Source organism: Rhinopithecus bieti, unplaced genomic scaffold, assembly GCF_001698545.2.
Source record: "Rhinopithecus bieti isolate Rb0 unplaced genomic scaffold, ASM169854v2 scaffold_13262, whole genome shotgun sequence".
NCBI classification, from domain to species: Eukaryota; Metazoa; Chordata; class Mammalia; order Primates; family Cercopithecidae; genus Rhinopithecus; species Rhinopithecus bieti.
In genome coordinates, this window is record NW_016808004.1 from 3242393 (window position 1) to 3257956 (window position 15564).

At 54.2% G+C, this 15564-nt stretch overlaps 2 protein-coding genes across 2 annotated transcripts in view; both read right to left on the reverse strand.

The window, feature by feature from the left end:
* Positions 1-8637: 8637 nt before the first annotated feature.
* Positions 8638-12572, reverse strand: LOC108537552 (uncharacterized). Its single transcript, XM_017885126.1, has 3 exons — positions 12297-12572; positions 10957-11107; positions 8638-10030 (listed from the first exon to the last, which is right to left on the reverse strand). Exons 1-3 carry the CDS (start codon positions 12484-12486, stop codon positions 10009-10011), a joined length of 363 nt encoding a protein of 120 aa, XP_017740615.1. The 5' UTR covers positions 12487-12572; the 3' UTR covers positions 8638-10008.
* A 441-nt stretch (positions 12573-13013) lies between these two features.
* SLC39A3 (solute carrier family 39 member 3) overlaps positions 13014-15564 on the reverse strand; it is a 12582-nt gene continuing 10031 nt past the window's right edge. Inside the window, exon 3 of the mRNA XM_017885124.1 lies at positions 13014-13976. Coding sequence (XP_017740613.1) covers positions 13242-13976 — 735 coding nt within the window. The 3' untranslated portion in view covers positions 13014-13241. The remainder of the gene's footprint in view (positions 13977-15564) is intronic.

A 15564-nucleotide genomic window follows, 5' to 3' on the forward strand; every position in this document is an offset into this window, starting at 1 on the left:
AAAAAGGAAAATTTAAAAAGTTACCATTTATATTAGCATCAGTTCTCTAGGACTAAATCTAACACAAAATGTACGAGACCTCTACACACAAAACTATAAAACATTTGGTTAAATTGAGGAACATATCATGTTCAAGGATCGTAAAACTGAATCTTGTAAAGATAGCAATTCTCCTCCAATTAATTTATTCATTCTATGTATCAAAATTCCATCACTTTTTTTTGGGTAGAAATTGGCAAGCTAATTCTAAAATCAAATGAAATGCAAAGGACCAGGAAGCCAAGAGACTCTTGGAGAAGCAACACAGTGGAAGACTTTTACTATCAGATAGCAAGACCTTCAAGTTACGGGAATTAAGACAGTGACTTAAAGACTTGCAAAGAAACCAACAGGACAAAAAAGTCCAGAAACAGATCCACACATGAATCTTTGACTTATGACAAAATTGCCTCTGTAGAACAGTTGGAAAGGGAAAGTCTTTTTTTTTTTTTTTTTTTTTGAGACGGAGTCTCGCTCTGCCGCCCAGGCTGGAGTGCAGTGGCCGGATCTCAGCTCACTGCAAGCTCCACCTCCCGGGTTTATGCCATTCTCCTGCCTCAGCCTCCCGAGTAGCTGGGACTATAGGCACCCGCCACATCGCCCGGCTAGTTTTTTGTATTTTTTAGTAGAGACGGGGTTTCACCGTGTTAGCCAGGATGGTCTCGATCTCCTGACCTTGTGATCCGCCCGTCTCGGCCTCCCAAAGTGCTAGGATTACAGGCTTGAGCCACCGCGCCCGGCAAGGGAAAGTCTTTTAAAGAAATGGTTCTGGATTAATTTGATATCCATCTGGGGAAAACAAAACAAAACAATATTGACCTCCACTTCATGTCATACCTAAAAATCGATTCCAGGTAGACTGTAGATTTAACTGTAAAAGGTAAAATAATGAAGCTCAAAGATAAAAATGAGACTACATTCATGGCCTTGCAATAGTCAAACATTTCTTAAGTTACAAAAGGGCTAACAGGCCAGGCACGTTGGCTCATGCCTATAATCCCAGCACTTTGAGAGGTCCAGACAGGAGGATCAGTTGAGGCCAGGAGATTGAGACAAGCATGGGCAACAAAGCAAGACCCCCGTCTCTACAAAAAATATAAAAGTAGCCAGGTATGGTGGCACACACCTGTAGCCCCAGCTACTCAGGAGGCTGAAGGAGGAGGATTGCTTAAGTCTGGGAGGACAAGGCTACAGTAAGATGAGTGAGCTTTGAGCCCAGGTTGCGCTCCAGCCTGGGCAACAAATGAGACCCTGTCTCAAAAAAAAAAAAAAAAAGTTTAAAAAACCACCACAACGGCCGGGCGCGGCGGCTCAAGCCTGTAATCCCAGCACTTTGGGAGGCTGAGATGGGTGGATCACGAGGTCAGGAGATCGAGACCATCCTGGCTAATACGGTGAAACCCCGTCTCTACTAAAAAAAATACAAAAAACTAGCCAGGCGAGGTGGCGGGCGCCTGTAGTCCCAGCTACTCGGGAGGCTGAGGCGGGAAAATGGTGTAAACCCGGGAGGCGGAGCTTGCAGTGAGCTGAGATCTGGCCACTGCACTCCAGCCTGGGCGACAGAGCGAGACTCCGTCTCAAAAAAAAAAAAAACCAACACAACAACAGAAACTCCAAAAGAGACGAACCATGAAGGAAAATTCTGATAAACATTAAAGTTAAGAACCGCTGGGTGCAGTGGCTCACACCCGTAATCCCAGTACTTTGGGAGGCCAAGGCAGGCAGATTGCTTGAGGTTGGGAGTTCGAGACCAGCCTGGCCAACATGGTAAACCCTGTCTCTACTAAAAATACAAAAATTAGCCAGGCGTGGTGGCACACGTCTGTAATGCTAGCACTTTGGGAGGCCGAGGCGGGCAGATCACAAGGTCAGGGGATTGAGACCATCCTGGCTAACATGGTGAAACTCCATCTCTACTAAAAATACAACAAATTAGCCGGGCATAGTGGTGGGTGCCTGTAGTCCCAGCTACTCGGGAGGCTGAGGCAGAAGAATGGTGTGAACCCAGGAGGTGGAGCTTGCAGTGAGCCAAGATCATGCCACTGCACTCCAGCCTGGGCAACAGAGCGAGACTCCGTCTCAAAAAAAAAAAAAAAGAACTTCCATTCATCAGATTACACCATCAAGAGAGTTAAAACAAAAACAAAAACAAATCACAGAGTGGGGGAAGATATTTGCAACACATCTATCTGACAAAGGACTGATATCCAGTATATACAAAGAACTTCTATAAACAATAAGAAATGGGCAAGAGATTTTTAATAGGCACTTTACAAAAGAGGATATCCAAATAGCCAATATGATAAGTTGTTTAACTTCATTAGTCATCAGAGGAATGCAAAATAAAACAATGTGATACCACTACACAAACACACAACCATTAATTTAAGGTTAAAATTAAAAAGCTTCACAATATCAGGTGTTGATGAGGATGTGGAACATCTATAACTCTCATTCACTGTTGGTCAGAAAGTCACTTAGTATTAGTCAACAGTATCTACTAAACCTGAAAGCCAAGAATTAAGAACTCATTCACATATCACTTCTTGGCCTTTTGGGTAAGATCAAGGCTAGTATCTGTCCTTCGTTTAGCAATACTCACAACAGGCAGGAATTTAATTTTTGATGTATTTTAAACTACATTAAATATTGAATCTGTTGCCTTTAAAAAAGAACAAACTCGGCCCAGTGTGGTGGCTCATGCCTGTAATCCCAGCCCTTTTGGGAGGATGAGGCGACGGATCACAAGGTCAAGAGGATCAAGACCATCCTGGCCAACATGGTGAAACCCCGTCTCTACTAAAAATACAAAAATTAGCTGGGTGTGGTGGCATGCACCTGTAGTCCCAGCTACTCAGGAGGCTGAGGCAGGAGAATCGCTTGAACCCGGGAGGCGGAGGTTGCAGTGAGCTGGGATCGTGCCACTGCACTCCAGCCTGGTAACAGATTGAGACTCTTCAAAAAAAAAAAAAAAAAAAAAAGAACAAACTTGGCTGGACGTGGTGGCTCATACCTGTAATCCCAGCACTTTGGGAGGCTGAGGTGGATGGATCAGGAGGTCAAGAACTCAAGACCATCCTGGCCAACATGATGAAACCCCGTTTCTACTAAAAATACAAAAAAAAAATTTAGCTGGGCATGGTGGCACGCACCTGTAGTCCCAGCTACTCAGGAGGCTGAGGCAGGAGAATCGCTTGAACCCATGAGGTAGAGGTTGAGGTGAGCCAAGATGGCACCACTGCACTCCAGCATGGGTGACAGAGTGAGACTCTGTCTCAAAAACAAACAAACAAACAAAAAAAACTCATTCACACAGAATTTAAGCTCACGACTGCCTATAATATACACTTGAATCTAGACTCCTTGACCGCAGTCTGCCTTTTTGCAAACAATCAGGGATTATCAGGGAGTCTGCAGCAGGGAGTGCCTCTGGCTCAACACCATCTGTCATCCTTCCCAGGATGACGCAAAGCTCTGCCCTGCTAGCAGTCACTACAGTCATCCCCTTCCCATGAGAGCATCATGTGGAGAGTTAGGGAGGGTAATCTGACTACAGAGAGGTCAAATGAAGGCAAGTGGGCAAATCCCTTAATTCCCTCATCTCCTGCCCCATCTGTCAACTCTTGTGTCTTGCTATATATAAGACTCAAAAGGTTTCTCCACTCCATGCCTAGAGCTGGTCTCCCTGCACAGCAGGAGGTGGCTCTCTATGCTGCCTTTGTGATACAGAATCAGGCAAGTCCCACTGTAACCAGTAAATTATCTGCCCCATCAGTCAGTTCTTACAGGGGACCTCTGAGGTACAAGTAGGTTATAGGAGACACAGGAAAGTTCAGCAAGTTTTGGCATTCTCAGATTTATTATTCACATTTCCAGGTATCATCTGAATTTTGAGCTATCTCCAGGGAAGGGGCACAGTTCTATTGAGACTGTCTGTCCACTTAGCAGGTATAAGGCACCCTTCTCTCCATCTTCCGCCCAGCATCTGCATCCTAATAGGTATTTTCTACTCAGCCCTACACTTGCTTCTAGGATACTTTAAGAGTTTGAGGATTTGGGGAACACATCTTTTTTTTTTGTTTTAATTTTTTTGAGATGGACTCCAACCCAGGTTGGAGTGCAGTAGTGTAATCTCCTAGGCTCACTGCAACCTCTGCCTCCCAGGTTCAAGTGATTCTCCTGTTTCAGCCTCCTGAGTAGCTGGGATTACAGGCGGCCACCACCACACCTGGCTAATTTTTGTATTTGTAGTAGAGGCAGGGTTTCACCATATTGGTCAGGCTGGTCTCAAACTCCTGACCTCAGGTGATCCACCCAACTTGACCTCCCAAAGTGCTGGGATTGCAGGTGTGAGTCACCATGCCCAACCTGTATCTCTTAAGAATGGCAAGGGCTACAGTAAAGATATCATCTAGTTAGAAAATATCCTAAAAAGAGGGTCACTTCACTAGGTACAAAATGAGAGGTACAGATCATTATGTAATAATATTCTCCAAAGGAAGGGGAGTGGTCTAGTCCTTTTGGGCATTGGAGAAGCTTCAGAAAGTAGATGGGACTCGACCTTGACCCTGGAAGGTGAGAGAACAGCCTGTGAACAAGAGAGCAGAGGAATCTTCAGAGTGGAGTGAAGTGACAAGTTGCTTGACTTAAGCAGATGGTCTGTGCTGGGAAGCAGTATGAACTAAGATTGAAAGGGTAGACTGGGGTAGAGCTGGGGAGAACTGTGAACTTCAGGCTGAGCACTGACTCCATTCAGCAGGTAGTGGGCAAAGTCTGGAAGAGGCCTGAGGTGGTGGGGTGGGGTAGGGATGTGGGGATGTCAGGAAAGCCAGGCTGTGCATGCTTGGGCAAACTGTAAGCCAGGACCTCTCAAACACTAGTCCATGAGGTGGTGCCCATTTGCCTGGATCTGGGCATGGGGATGGGGAGTGGGATGGGTGAAGGTGGCATCGACTGATCTAAATGGCGCCCAGGCAATGACATTAGTATTGTTTTCAAAAGTCTTCACTATACTCTCTAAATGACTTTATTCTTGTCCAGAGCTTCAATTACCTGCCAATGATTCACAGATTAAATTCTCCAGTTCTCGTGTGAGATCAAACTCATAAACACAACTGCGTAACACGGTGTCTCCTTCAAGACTTCTCAAACTCTACGTATCAAAAGTGAACTGATTTTTCCCTTCCCCAAACTGCTTCTTGCCCTCAGGGTTCCTTGTCACAAGGAATGGTGACATTGAGCCAGGTGCATGAGTACTCATCTCTGTTATTTTCCTCTCCTTTACCACCACCATCTCAAATCACCTGCCAAGTTTTATCTCCTAAATCTCTGGAATCCAACCATTTCATGCTACCTCCACTGCTTCCATGGGAATCCAAGCCCCCATTATCTCTCACCTGGACAACTCATCTCCATGTATCCTCACATGCTTTATTATTGTAATTCTGTTCCACACACTGAGGCAAGAATGATCATTTCCAAACTCAAAACTATGCCACTCCTGGCTGGGTACAGTGGCTCACACCTGTAATTCCAACACTTTGGGAGGCAGCGGTGGGAGGACTGCTGGAGCCCAGTTCAAGACCAGCCTGGGCAACATAGCAAGACCCCTTCTTTAGAAAACAAAACAAAACTAAGGCACACCTCCACTTAAAACTCTTCAATAGTTCTTGACTGTTTTCAAAATAAAAATTAAACTTCTGAAGCCTTGCAGTGTCTGGCCTGTTTCCTCTCCTCCCATCTTACTCCAGTCATGCTAGCCTTCAACTGCCATGGTCTCTCGGCCCCCACAGAACCTTTGCATATGCTGTTCCAGATACTTACTATGTTCTTCCCTGTCGCTTCCCCACAATTAATTAAAAGCTGCTCAAAGGCCGGGCACGGTGACTCACACCTGTAATCCCAGAATTTTGGGAGGCCAAGGTGGGTGAATCACTTGAGGTCAGGAGTTCGAGACCTGCCTGGCCAACATGGCGAAAACCCTCTTTACTAAAATACAAAATTAGGCCGGGCGTGGTGGCTCAAGCCTGTAATCCCAGCACTTTGGGAGGCCGAGACGGGCGGATCACGAGGTCAGGAGATCGAGACCATCCTAACACGGTGAAACCCCGTCTCTACTAAAAATACAAAAACTAGCCGGGCGAGGTGGCGGGTGCCTGTAGTCCCAGCTACTCGGGAGGCTGAGGCAGAAGAATGGCGTAAACCTGGGAGGCAGAGCTTGCAGTGAGCTGAGATCCGGCCACTGCACTCCAGCCCAGGCGACAGAATGAGACTCCGTCTCAAAAAAAAAAAAAAAAAAAATACAAAAATTAGCCAGGCGTGGTGGTAGGCACCTGTAAACCCAGCTATTCAGGAGGCTGAGGCAGGAGAATCGCTTGAACCTGGAAGGCAGAGGTTGCAGTGAACTGAGACCATGCCATTGTACTCCAGCCTGGGTGACAGAGCAAGATTAAAAAAAAAAATCTGTAGAGATAGGGTCTTACTATATTGTCGAGGCTGGTGGCATCAATATTTTAAGATACAACAAAGACTATTTGTCAAAAACCAGTTTGCCTTCAAAGATGAATGGGCTGGCATCCCCAAGTCCCAAGTCCCCCCACCCCCCCCTTTTTTTTTTTCCCATCGGCATCTGCAGAGCTGCTCACCGCTGCTCCCCCAGCCCCCACGCCACGCCTCACCCTGCCTGGCCCCTAGAATCAGCATTGGGTTCCTCTCTAACATCAGAGTGCTATGGTTTTATGTTTTGTTTTGTTTTGTTTTTTAGACAGAGTCTCACTCTGTCACCCAGACTGGAGTGCAGTAGTGTGATTTCAGCTCACTGCAACCTCCACCTCCTGGGTTCAAGCAACTCCCCTACCTCAGCCTCCCTAGTAGCTGGGATTACAGGTGCCCACCGCCACACCCGGCTAATTTTTATACTTTTAGTAGAGATGGGGTTTCACCATGTTGCCCAGGCTGGTCTGGAACTCCTGACCTCAGGTGATCCATCCGCCTCGGCCTCCCAAAGAGCTGGGATTACAGGTGTGAGCCACGGTGCCTGGCTGGGGTGCCGTCTCATCACCACCTCTGAGAAGTGGGGTTACTGAGTCTTTAGCATTGGCAGGATAAGCTCCGGTAACACCTGGGTCTTCTTAGAGAGAAGAAGCCACTCTGGTCATCAGAGAAAAAAAGCTGAGAACTACAGAGGGGCCCCAGGGCCTTTGCACATGCTGCTCCCTCAGCCAGACGATCTCTCTCTCCCCCATCTCCTCCTCACTCACTTCCTCCAGTCCTCTGCATGTCACCCCAGAGACTGCTCCTGACCACGGAGCTAAAATCATCTCCTTTTGCCGTCTCTCACCATGTCCTGATTCTTTTCAGGGCATTTATTGCTACCTGGTACCACGTGACATGCTGGCATCGGCTCCCTCTCCAGAATGTGAGCCGCCTTAGTTCTGGGGCACTGGTTCCCACCCAGGGGGTGATTCAGTCCCAAGGGGAGACTGGGCACTAGATGGGAACATCTGTAGTTCTCACAACTGCAGGTGCTTCTGGCATGGAGTGGTTGGAGGCCAGGGATGCTGCTCAGCACCCTGCAGTGCCCAGGACAACCCCATCCCAGAGAACCATCTGGCCCCTGGGTCCACAGTGCCCAGGGGGAGAGACCCTGGAGGGGTCAATGGGTCTCAAACTTTGCCCACCCCAGCATGGCCAGCGTTGCCCGGGAACTTGGTGGAATGCAAATTCTCAGGCCCCACGCCAAAGCCCAGCTGCAGCTCAGCTTCCCACAAGGCACAGGATGGCCCCAGATGTCCACAAAGCCGAGGCACAGAAGCCTGTCCTGGGGGCCAGCTCATCTAGCCTGAGTCTGGCTGAACCTCCACTAGCTCAGACGGAAGCCCAGCCAGCCCGCTCACCTCTTCATGGAGAAGCCCGACACAGCGCTGGCCACTCCCTCCGCTCTGTGTGCAGCTCCCAGGCTCTGAAGCACTCACCTGTCTAACCCGATTCTCACCCTACAAGACCGCAACCCGCCATCACTTCCACCCTCAGCCAGGACACGGAGGCCAGCTGTGTCACTGCCCCGAGGGGCTGCAGGTGCATGGCCGCAGAGGCCTGAGGAGTGGCAGGGACAGAGGTGGGGGCATCTTCCCACTCCAGCCCCGTCTGGCCTCAGCACCCGACAGCCGGGAGAGGAGTTCTGGGGTCTTCCAGACAAGCCCCCACGTCCTGCAGCAGCCCCTCCCTCGAAAGGCAGATGTCTCCTCTACTTTCGGGAGCCTCCGCCTCCTTCCCACCTGCAGGTGGACCCTGGAAAGGCTGGGGCAGCCTCCGAGCATTGAGGTGAAGGCCGGGGAGTCTTTATTAGTGACAGGCTGCTCACTGGCTCTGTCCCAAAAGCAGACACAGCTCAAGGCACCAGCTGGGTGCAGACTGGCGGCTGGAACAGGTGGGATACAGCCCCCTCTCTTCCCAGTGGGGCAGAGGGTCCGGAGCTGCTGGCCAGGACGGTCTGATGGTGCCATGGGCTGGGAGACACCATCCCATCCACCACCGACCTCCCCGTCCCGCCCCGAGCTAATAACTTGTGTAACAGAAATGCAAACAACAGACACCGTGGGGCCGACAGGCTGTTATTACGGCTGACTCAACCCCGCAGGCCTGGGTGCCGTCTCGTCATTTTCTCCTTTTGTCTCCAGATCCAGGTGGGGGAATCCAGCGATGCCATCCAGCTGTCTGTGCTGAGAACCCCATAAGGTGCTTCCTTCCCACTGGAGCCCGTCCCTGCGCCCAGCTGAGACCCCGAGCCCAAGTCCCAAGTCAATTCTCCAGCTTGCAGAGCTGAGTGACACCCCCACCCCTGCCCACCCTCTCTGTCCCAACAGAAAAACCTGGACCCACCTGGGGTCTAGGCAAGGCTGCTGGGTCTGTGTCCGGCAGGGCAGTGGCTGGGCCTGACGTGGGTCCCTCCCATCTGTGACCTGCCTGGTCATAGACAAGAAAAGCCTCTGGCCAGGCACGGGCCTAAGGGTAGCCATGGCCCAGCCAGGAGCGTTGCATTCGGGCAAAGGTGGCACTGGGTGCTCTGCGCTTGGAGTTCTGGTTTTTTGTGTATTTTTGAGACCGAGTCTTGCTCTTGTTGCCCAGGCTGGAGTGCAGTAGGGCAATCTCGGCTCACTGCAACCTCTGCCTCCCGGGTTCAAGCGATTCTCCTGCCTCAGCCTCCCAAGTTGCTGGGATTACAGGAGCCCGTCACAACACCCAGCTAATTTTTGTATTTTTAGTCGAGATGGGGTTTCGCCATGTTGGTCAGGCTGGTCTCCAACTCGTGGGCTCAACTCATCTGCCCACCTCAGCCTCCCAAAGTGCTGGGATTATAGGAGTGAGCCACTGCACCCGGCCGGAGTTTCGTTTTTTAAACAGGAAGCTGTCTGTGTTATCCAGGAACGATCTGTCCAAGCTATTCCTGGTCTCTCACAGCACATGAAACAGTTGGCAGGTGTCCCCTGTCCTCCCAGTGTCTCTCTTGTGAACGGGTGGTCTACACAGCCCACCATCACCTGCCCTGGGTCTTCCTATGAGTTGGGCTGGGTGTCTCCCCCTGTGGACATTGGGACCAAACTGTTCTCTGGGGTGGGGCCGTCCTGGGCACTGCAGGGTGCTGAACAGCATCCCTGGCCTCCATCCACTCCATGCCAGGAGCACCCCCAGTCAAGACAACCACAGATGTCCCCAGACAAGGCCCGGTGTCTCCTGGAGGCAGAAGACTCCCGGCTGGGAGTCACAGTCAGTAAAAGAGACCCGCAAAGAGGAGGACCCTTGGCTTCTGCAGGTCACATGACACTTCTGTGACTCAAAGTTGTGTAGAGATGGAGGCGGCTGTGTGCAGCCAGAGCTGGCCTGCTCTGCAGTGCTGTGATGTCGGTTTGAGGCAGGAGTGGTCTGCGGCTGCAGGCGGTGACAAACCCAGGCTTCCTCAAGCAGTGGCTCCTAGCACTGGATGACAGTGTATCTGTGGGCAGAGCCAGAGGAGACAGAGTCGCTGGGCTGCCTCACAGGAGCCCGGACCCGGCCGCTGTCAGCCAAGGGACCTCGGGAATGAGCCCTGCGCCTCTGGACTCTGTAGGATGGACGAGATGACCACTCCACGTCTTTACCCCAACATGGACATATGCTGGGTTCCTCCTCAAAAGTGGGTAAAGCCGCCAGGCATGGTGGCTCACGCCTGTAATCCCAGCACTGTGGGAGGCCGAGGCGGGTGGATCACCTGAGCTCAGGAGTTCAAGACCAGCCTGACCAACATGGTGAAACCCCATCTCTACTAAAAATACAAAAATTAGCTGGGCGTGGTGCCGGATACCTATGGTCCCTGCTACTCTGGAGGCCGAGGCAGGAGAATCACTTGAACCCAGGAGGCGGAGGTTGCAGTGAGCCGAGATCGTGCCACTGCACTCCAGCCTGGGCGACAGAGTAAAACTCTGTCTCAAAAAAAAAAAAAAGTGGGCTGGGCATGGTGGCTCACGCCTGTAATCCCAGCACTTTGGGATGCCGAGGTGGGCGGATCACAAGGTCAGGAGTTCGAGACAAGCCTGGCCACCATGGTGAAACCCTGTCTCTACTAAAAATACAAAAATTAGCTGGCCATGGTGGCGGGCACGTGTAATCCCAGCTACTTGGGAGGCTGAGGCAGGAGAATCGTTTGAACCTGGGAGGTGGAAGTTGCAGTGAGCCGAGATCACGCCATTGCACTCCAGCCTGGGTGACAGGGCAAGGCTCTATCTCAAAAACAAACAAACAAACAAACAAAGTGGTGAAAGCTGACCAAAAGTGGCTCAAGAGATACCCTCCTGCCTTGGGGTCCTGCCGGCCCCAGGAAAGCTCCTTTCGTGCCCCCTGAGACTCTGGGACGGAGAAATCTGGAGGCCACAGCCTGCTCACCCTTGCCCCGCCTGCGTCCTGCTTTCTGGCTGCTGCCTCTGGTCTGCTGCGGTTAGAGGAGCAGAGCCAGCCCTGAGCTTCCACCCTCGGGAGGACAGATGTGGCTGACGGCACAGCGCTGGTGCGGGACAATGTGGTCTCGGAGGCTCCTCTGGAGGGAAAGGGAAGAAGCTGCTTAGGACCCTTTGTGGGAGGCAGTGGCTGGGCCTGCAGGGGTCGACAGCTGGGGTCCCTCAGGCCACCCTGGGGAGCTGATGGCTGGTGAAGGGCAGGGCCCCACTTTGTGCTTCCAGCTGTGATGGGTGAAGGTGGATGGGGACCCCAGGAGCAGGCGGTGCTCTGCCCCATGTGGGTTCCTGCTGGATTTGGGGGACAGGGACCCTGCGCCTTCCCATGTGGGGGGCCTGGATGTCCCTATCCCCTGGCAGTCGTGAAACTCAAGCCACATTCCCCACCAGTGCAGGGACCCAGCAGCTTCACAACCCACCCACCCGCAATAAAGGACAAATGGCCTAGGCGGGGTGAAGTGGGGGAGGGAGGGGCAGAACCACACTGCGTTCAGGACACTGCGAAACTCCTCCACCCCGGAGCCAGGGCCAGGCTGCACGGGGTTCAGAGATGGGTCCCCGGTAAGACGTTCAGAGTTCCAACAGCAAAGGGGTAGGGACCCCCTGGAGTGGAAGTTGGCGGGGAAGGTCTCAGGAGCGGAGGGCAAACCTCAGGTTACTTACAGACCCCATGGAGTGGAAGTTACTTGCAGGGGCCGTGCGACTTTCCTGGCTTCCCAGGGCCCCTGTGACAATAATCCTGGCAGCCACCGCCCTCTCGAGGTCGTCCCTACCTGTGACTGGCCCCTGGGAGCTGCAGCAGGGCCATCGGCCGGCACGCCCCTCAGAGAAGTCACTGGCTGGCCCTGGAGCTCCCCATCTGACTAGAGGGATGGACTGATAGACAGGAGACCCGCCAGGCCCAAGCCCACAGGCCAGATGGGGGCCTCTCCATGTAGCGCCCCCACAGTCAGTCTTGTGGGCTGGTGTAGGGAGACGTGGCAGCGAGGCAGAGTATGGGACGGGAGAAGGTTCCCTGGGGCCTGGCACCCAAAGCTGAGCGACAAGGGAGGAGGTGAAGACAGCCAGAGGCCCTCACAGCCCTGATGGGGCCGGAAGACGCCAAGGCCCAGAGACGGGGGCCGGGGCTCCAGGTCAGAGCGAGGAGGTGGTGAAGCCGGTGGAAAAACCCAGCCCAGGCGGGCAGGCCGGGCCCTCTTCCACGGCGCCACAGCGGCTTCAAGCCAGGTAGAGCAAAATCCCCGAGGAAAGGAGTCCTTCCCCAGCTCTCACCTCCCCAGACCCGGCAGGGTTGCCTGGACAACGGCTCAGGCCTTCCGGAGGTTGCCACGGAGCTGGGAGCCCAGGGCTGCCCCAGCCCACGCTCAGCTGCTCGTCCCCCGCGCTCCTGCCCTCTCGGGAGCGGTGTCCGGGGGAGGGAATAGCGCCACGGGGCCCCTGCTCCACCGCCGGTGGGATCCATCTTCCTCTGGAGACCCCAGTGTGTGCGGCGGAGCTGAGGACTGATCCTCAAGCTGCTTCCTGACCCTGCTTATGTGTCTCAGGAAACTGTGACACTCACCCAGCCCAGGGGTCCCTGCTCCAGGGGCCACAGCAACAGGGAGAGGAGGAGAGGGCACTCCTGAGGGAGCACAGCCCACTTGCGGGGGGCGCAGCCTGTGTGGCAGAAGGGACGGAGCCTGGCTGTCCCACCACAGAAACTCCAACCTCTTATAAGCCTCAAGACACTCTCGGGGCTCGGGTGGCGAGATCTTGGCAACAGAACAGGGCAGAGGACGGGCCTTCAGGACTCCCAGCTGGTTTCGGAGGCACAGGCGGTGCAGCCCCCACTCTGGCGACAGCAGCCAAATGCTCCCGTCCTTCTCCACAGGCTGGGGGTGTGCGGCAGGGAGAGGAGGGTCCTGACTGTTCTCACCTGGACCCAGGCCCCGACCCTCCCGCCCGCGGGTTGCCACACCCCTCAGCCCAAGGTTGACATGGCCACACAGCTTTGGTAAAGACTTTTAAGAGAAAGAAGTATTTTCAAAAGTAGCAGTGCTCTGAGACTCAGGCTGTAGGATCAGGGGGCACAGCCTGGTTCCGGGAGGCCCCTTGTGCACAGACGGTGGCCCGGGGCCACAGTGCTTGCTCTCAGGGGAGGCGGGGCCAGGGGACGTGGCCTGTGTCTGGCCCGGGGCTCCCGGCGGGCTCCGGCGGAGGGGACAATGGCGAGGCTGCTCACCACTTCAGGAAGACCATCCCGGCCAGGACGGCATAGCCCAGCACCAGGAAGAGGACCTTGAGCAGACGGTCACTCTTCTCCTCCAGCTCCTTGGCCAGGATCTCCAGGAAGGTGATAAAGAGGAAGGTGCCGCCCGCCAGGCCCTGCAGCAGCACGGAGGCCACGCTGCCCGGCACGCCCTGGGCGCTCTCGATGCCCAGGCCCAGGCCGATGCCCAGGGGGATCATGGCGCTCACGGTGACTGCCAGCTTGGCTGCGTCCCGCAGGGGCATGGCACTCCGGGCCATGCTGATGCCCAGGGCCACGGCCACCAGCGTCTCGTGGACAGCCACCCCCACGAACAAGCTCACCACTTTCTCCCCCTCCTCCTGCAGGCCCAGGGCCAGGCCCTCAAAGACCGAGTGGGCCGACAGCGCGAAGGCCAGGCTGAGCAGGCGCACAGGGCTGGCACGCGAGAGGCCCTGCACGCTCAGGCTGGGGCCGTGGCCGTGGGGCTCCACGTAGAGCGCGTGGCCCCGCGCGCCCCCCATGAAGGGGCTCTCGTACTCCGAGTCGCTGCCCACGTCCGAGCCGGCGTTGAAGGTCTCCAGGTCGATGAAGGACGGCTTCTCCTTGCGGAAGGTCAGGATCAGCTGCTCCAGGAAGACGGTCATGAAGAAGCCCAGTAGGAGGATGGTCTCGGCCAGCGGGTAGTCGGTGCTGATGTGGCCGAGGCTCAGGACCTTCTGGAGCTGCAGCCAGGGACACCCGAGAGAGAGAGAGAGAGACCCACACTCAGGGGTGGAGGCGACAGGACCGGCCAGATGTCACCGTTCAAAAGGCCAGATGTCACCGTTCAAAACAAAGTCCAGAAACCCCCGATTCACACAGAGGTTAAAACAAGTGGGAGAGGAAGGGCTTATCTGTGATTGATTAACAACAAACAGGCCGGGCGCGGTGGCTCAAGCCTGTAATCCCAGCACTTTGGGAGGCCGAGACGGGCGGATCACGAGGTCAGGAGATCGAGACCATCCTGGCTAACATGGTGAAACCCCGTCTCTACTAAAAAAAAATACAAAAAACTAGCCGGGCGACCTGGCAGGCGCCTGTAGTCCCAGCTACTCAGGAGGCTGAGGCAGGAGAATGGCATGAACCCGGGAGGCAGAGCTTGCAGTGAGCTGAGATCCGGCCACTGCACTCCAGCCTGGGCGACAGAGCGAGACTCCGTCTCAAAAAAAAAAAAAAAAACAACAAACAAACGAGCTGGGGGCGGTGGCTCACGCCCGTGATCCCAGCACTCTGGGAGGCCAAGGCGGGCGGATCGCTGGAGCCCAGGAGTTCGAGACCGGCCTGGCCAACAAGGGGAAACCCATCTCTACTAAAAATACAAAAATTAGCTGGGTGTGGTGGCGAGTGCCTGTAATCCCAGCTACTCGGGAGACTGAGGCAGGAGAATGGCTTGAACCCAGGAGGTGGAGGCTGCAGTGAGCTGAGATCGCGCCACTGCACTCCAGCCAGGCTGACAGAGCAAGACTCCAGCTCAAAATAAATGATAAAGAGCTGCACTGGCCTTGCGTGTTCTGCTGCGGGGCCTCCTCTGTGCTTCCCTGACTGACACGCCCAGGCCCGACTCTCCTCCCGGTCAGGGCTCTCCTAGCGAGGGGAGACTTTGGTGGGAAAAAACTAGATGCAGGTCAGACAGGAGCCGCAGGGCATCTGCAAGAGGTACACGCTCCTAAGGGAGTGACAACCGCTCATGGGGCGGACACGCAGGCATTGGGCTATGCGCCAGGATGAAGTGTCCCGTGAAAGGCAGGCTGTAAACACCCACAACAGCTCCCTGGAGCCCTGTCAGGACAGGGCCAGAGTTCACAGCCACCATCCAGAAAGACCTCGAGACCAAAGCAGGAGAAAATCAGAACATGCCCGACACTCACAACACCTGCTTCCCTGCTTCCTTCCCAGCAGACTGCATTACAACCTGCGCGCGCACACACACACGCACAAACGCACACACACACGCACAAACGCACACACACACGCACAAACGCACACACACAGACGCACATGCGCGCACACACACACGCAAACGCACACACACAGACGCACATGCGCGCACACACACACGCACACACACAGACGCACAAACGCACACACACACGCACAAACACACACAGACGCACATGCGCGCACACACACACACAAACGCACACAGACGCACAAACGCACACACACGCACAAACGCACACAAACAGACGCACATGCGCACGCACACACCCGCACAAACGCACACACACAGACGCACATGCGCGCACACACACGCACAAACGCACACACACA